Here is a 4,966-nt window from a genome sequence, read left to right on the forward strand (position 1 = left end):
AACTCGCAGTGAGAGTTACTGCTACTTCATTACGTGGCGCTGCTCCTCAATATTTATCGAGGAACAGTCCTACAGCTTAAAGGGCGCTGCTCCTCGAATGTCGTTTCAGTGAACCGGCTCTGTAACTCAATGAATTTCAATTTGTTTATTTTCTTATTAGATATTTTTCATAGTAAAAAAGTCAAGCTTTCTTTTGAGACTATTAAAAAAAAATCGTAGATGACTAAATTGCGAAAAAAGTTAAATAAACAATTGATTTATTGAAAAACTTGTTTAAACAATTTTTTTTGTTATAAATAATAAAATAGGATGAAAGCGTGTAAAAAGCACTTTCCAAAACCCTCATAACAATTTTAAATCGCGTAATTAGAAAGGAAGTTACAGGCGTTTGAAACTACCCCTGCAGGCATTGGGGTTGAAAATTCAACCCCCCCTCACTTGGGGAGGGTTGATAATCCTGGTCTATAAGTTTGTGGATTAACTACTGTTGGGTAGGCGAACATATTCCCAGAATTTAGAGACTATCGAAAAACATGACTTTTTGAGTTGGGGCAGTTGAGGAATAATGCTCCATATATGAAATTATTCGTTGAATAATTCTTTACAGGCCTCCATACTTTCTCGTCACATTTTTACAAACCCTAAAAAATTATTTCAAAAACTCATAATAGTGATTTCTCCCCATGCCTGTTGAAATAAAAAATAATACAAAATTAGGGAATTTCTTTTTTCGGATTTGGCGTAAAATTGGGGGGATCGTTGCCCTCTAAAAAGAAAAGCGTTTTTGCGCTTTAAAAAAAACTGTTTAATTCTTTGCAATTTAATTATTGAGTTGAAAAGCTTGGATTGCAGAATATTTTTGAAATTTTAAATAATAATTTTAATTATTATGATTCTAAAATTGTGTTTGGTTTCAGAGTACATTAAATCCTGACGCCGCGGAATTTGTCCCGTCATTCAAATCGTCCGTGTCATCAGCGAGTACGCCGCCCGAAGTAACTTCAAAATCGTCGTAGAGGAGGCCCTCTAATGTCTCATTTACAGCAAACGAATGTGGGCTGCCGAAACGCCCGGAATCCCTCAAGCACACAGTTAAGCGTTTATTTTAACTGAATCCTATTAGGTATTGCAGGCCAACAATTGTACGTACAAATAGAAAGGAGAGTGCAGACTATATAGGTAAAAGTAAAGCGATAACACCCGGCTGTATACGATCCTCGAAGCATCAATTTGCGCATTAGTAAATAAAATGCATGCATTTTTGTATAAAGAAAAGTAGGGCAGTTAAACGAAGTTTCAAAGGATGCAAACCTCAAATGCAAAGTATGTCTCCTGCAGTATTTTTCCAAATTTAAATCGAAGGTTCCTTCAATTAAACATAATAATATTTAAGATGCTTTCGACGAATACGAATTTACTCTATCTATTAATACTACATTTCTATTTAGAATTCTATTCATTTTGCGTATTATAAAATTATATATTTTCGAGTTTATAAAAAATCCATCAGCAGTTTACATATTTTGTGCTTCGAAGGAGCGCCTTTTGTAATAACTATTCCGTTCAAAATACTAGTCCAGTGCTTCTAAGGAATCAAGCTTTTTAAGAATCAAGATTCTATTTAAACGAACTTGTTATTAAACATGCATCACAAATTGAATTTCACGAGATCTTAATACTTTATTTAATTCTATAGATTCTTTGTAGTGTAATCAATCTTTGTCGGCCCCGATATGCCAGTGCGAAGTCGGGATGCTCGAATGCGGATTCTGGGTTCTGGTTTGCCTATTGTTTTAAATAGACTTAAAAGATCTCAAGCGAAAGTCTAGCTCAGGCTGTGAGGGACTCTCTCGGTGACGCTTTGGTAACAGGCGGGTTACGTCATCGCTTACTTACTTTGTAGAATAGTTTCTTTAGAAATTTTACTGAGAAAAATTTGCATAGGTCGTAGTTTCTTAAAACTTATTATTGTCAGATCGTGGAATAGAATAAATGATGTGTGTACCTTGGAAACACTTGAATCGCTTTGAGCCTTGTCGCCGAGCTTTTTTTTTGTACAATACTCTGCTTGTGAGACGCGCATTTTTCATACTCGCATTGCCCCTGTGGACGCTTTTGAAGTACTTGGTCACTTATGTAGTCTTCCATTATCGTTCAGTTGCTTTGTTATCGCGAAAAGTGAAAAAGAAAAAAAAGAAAGCTTTGCGATTCAAGATGTAGGCGATGATAGAAACACAGTGAGTGTCAAGTAATTGACTTGAATATCGTATCTTCTCCATCAATTGTATATTATATTGTAGGTACATATTTTTATTGTAAATTATATTTTATGTTTAAAGAAATCGAAAACCTACATTATCCATCGCGCGGCAGAAATTGCGATTGTTTAGAGACACGAAATGTGTTTAAATCATAACCTACAGTGAGTATGTAAGTGGTACTGTAATTAAAAAGAAAAGAAAAAAAAATACAACAAAAAATGTACTTGCAGTGGGTGACATTTACTCATATTTACAGTAAGATCTTCGCGGTCGTCGGACGTGTATTAAATTCTCTGTTTTCGCTTTCTTTCGCTTGGGTAGAAGAGCATGACTCGAATTTGTAATATAAAATAGTTTTCTACATCCCCCTTGTAAATTTAAGGAGGTGCAGATGACTAAAAAAATATATAAAATACTAACACCCCCAACATCTTTCACGTTGGAACGTTAATTGTAAACAGTTTGATGTGAAAAATGTATGATACTTCTGACTATATTCATGATTTTTAATGTACACTAATAGAAATTGTTAATATTAATTAGACATACTTTCGGGTATCGGTGATAAATTATTATAAGATTTTAGTTTCGGTAATGGATCTGCACTCTGATGCTTCATTATAAATCTAAAACGTCACAAACGATAGACTTGCTGCCTTCACCTTGATTAAACGATTAACGATAGCTTTTCTCAAATCAATTTTTCTCGAATTTCTGGTGCGAACCATCCAATTTTTGTCTACGATTCGGAAATTTTTCTTTCGATCGGAGTTTAAATTATGTTTTTGAACTCGAAAACGAAATGCCTAATGAATTCTTTTTTTATATTTAATTAATGGTATTGCCAGTCATGTATTTACATTTCGTTATTTCTACGAGCTCGAATTAGACCAAAAATTAGCAGAATTAAATATGAAAAGGAAGGGCCATTCTTCAATGGGAATTCGAATTTTGGTTACTCATTGGCTTATATAATTAATCGCCTTGCTCCACTGATTAATGCTTATTCAATCATACTTTACAGTTTATGATTATCATACAATTTTAGCATTTGTAATTTTTTCCCCTTCGATTCTTTATTTCTTTCTTTATACATACAGCATTTATCATGTAGAATAAAAATGTAATACATATATGTATGTGACAGAAATTGCGCTGTTTTTTTTTTATTTTCTCAAACACCTTTTCCCGTTAGAAAGTCAAAAAATTATATGTGTTCTTGTTTTATTAATTAAATAATCTTTTCTTTAATTTTATTATTATCTATTTAGGAAATTTAAGAATTCTTCGACAAATTAATAATATTTACATAAAATCGTATAACTATAAACAAAAAGCACAGTATTTAATATAGATTTTTGCAGATTTCAGACGAAAATGTGGAAGCTTTTTAAGTATGATGGAAAGCATTAAAAGATTAAAAAACACTTTCTTAAGATTTATCGGAAAATTGATAAAGTCTTAATTTTGAAAAATTAATTTTAAGAGAATATTTAAAAAGATTTCGTAGTGTTTACAAATTTATGTAAAATGAATGTGGAAGATTTTGACGAAATATTTTTATTTTTTCAGGATTTAAAAAAATAGGAAGAGTTCAAATCATTTTAAGATACTTCTGAAAAAAATTTCAAAAATAATTTGAATAAGTGTAAAACAACATGTAAATGTGTCGAAATTTTGAAGTTTTTTCAGGATTATTTTACTATTTAAAATAAAAATAATCTAACTATTAATTTAGCAAGTTTTCAGTTTATAACATAAATTTAATCGTTTAATTTTTAATATTTCTACTCTAAAATTTCTTAACCCTTTCCGGCATACATTTCTCAGGGAAACGAGTTTTCATGTAAATTGGTATATAGGGATTTTTGGGATCGCTGATTACGAATCTGAACTCAGATTTTGAAAATTCAAAATGGCGGGTCTAATATTGTGGCTAACGTTTGTCATATTTTTTTTCCTGAAAATTGGTATACGGGGGTTTTTGGGATCACGAATCTGGACTCAGATTTATAAAATTAAAAATGGTGGATTCAATATGGCGACTTAAATTTGGAATATTTTTTTTTTAGAATTAGTATACAGGGGTTTTTTGGAGTCGCTAATCACGATTCCGAACTCAGATTTTTTAAATTGAAAATGGCGGATACAATATAGCGGCCGAAATTTGGATTTTTTAAAAATTGGTGTACAGGGGTTCTTGGTATCTCTTATCACGAATCTGAACTTATATTTTGGACATTCAAAATGGCGGGTCAAAATTCAAAATATTTCTAAATTGTTTTTTGAAAGTTGGCACATGCAGGGGGTCGCTGATCTTGAATCTGTATTCAAAATGACAAATATTTAGAATATTGAGATTTGAAAAAGTATTCACCTAAAAAATGGATTAGTACCAATTTTCTGAATTTTCAAAATCTAGATTCAGATTCGTGATCAGTGACTTCAAAAACCCCTGTATAACAATTTTCAGATAAAATCCAAAAATATTCCCAATTTCGGCAGCCATATTGGATCCGTCATTTTGAATTTTCAAAATCTGAGTTCAAATTCGTATTCAGCAACCCCTAAAACCCTTAAGCACCCATTTTCATAAGGATATAATGGAAAGTTTTTTCAATAATGAATTTTTTCAACATAAAAGGCTTTTGGTCATCTTTGTTTATGAGTATTAACAAATTATTTTTTTAAATGTATACCCTTCG

The 4,966-nt window shown here is 31.6% G+C and overlaps 1 protein-coding gene across 3 annotated transcripts in view; it reads left to right on the top strand.

Moving 5' to 3' along the window:
- Positions 1-2,767, top strand: part of LOC117168562 (polyadenylate-binding protein-interacting protein 2) — an 18,709-nt gene extending 15,942 nt beyond the window's left edge. For all 3 annotated transcript variants that reach the window (XM_033354309.1, XM_033354311.1, XM_033354312.1), the window contains exon 4: positions 918-2,767. In XM_033354309.1, coding sequence (XP_033210200.1) covers positions 918-1,016 — 99 coding nt within the window. In that variant the 3' untranslated portion in view covers positions 1,017-2,767. The remainder of the gene's footprint in view (positions 1-917) is intronic.
- The last annotated feature ends 2,199 nt before the right edge of the window (positions 2,768-4,966 follow it).

This window comes from Belonocnema kinseyi, chromosome 2 (assembly GCF_010883055.1).
Source record: "Belonocnema kinseyi isolate 2016_QV_RU_SX_M_011 chromosome 2, B_treatae_v1, whole genome shotgun sequence".
In the NCBI taxonomy this organism is placed as follows: Eukaryota; Metazoa; Arthropoda; class Insecta; order Hymenoptera; family Cynipidae; genus Belonocnema; species Belonocnema kinseyi.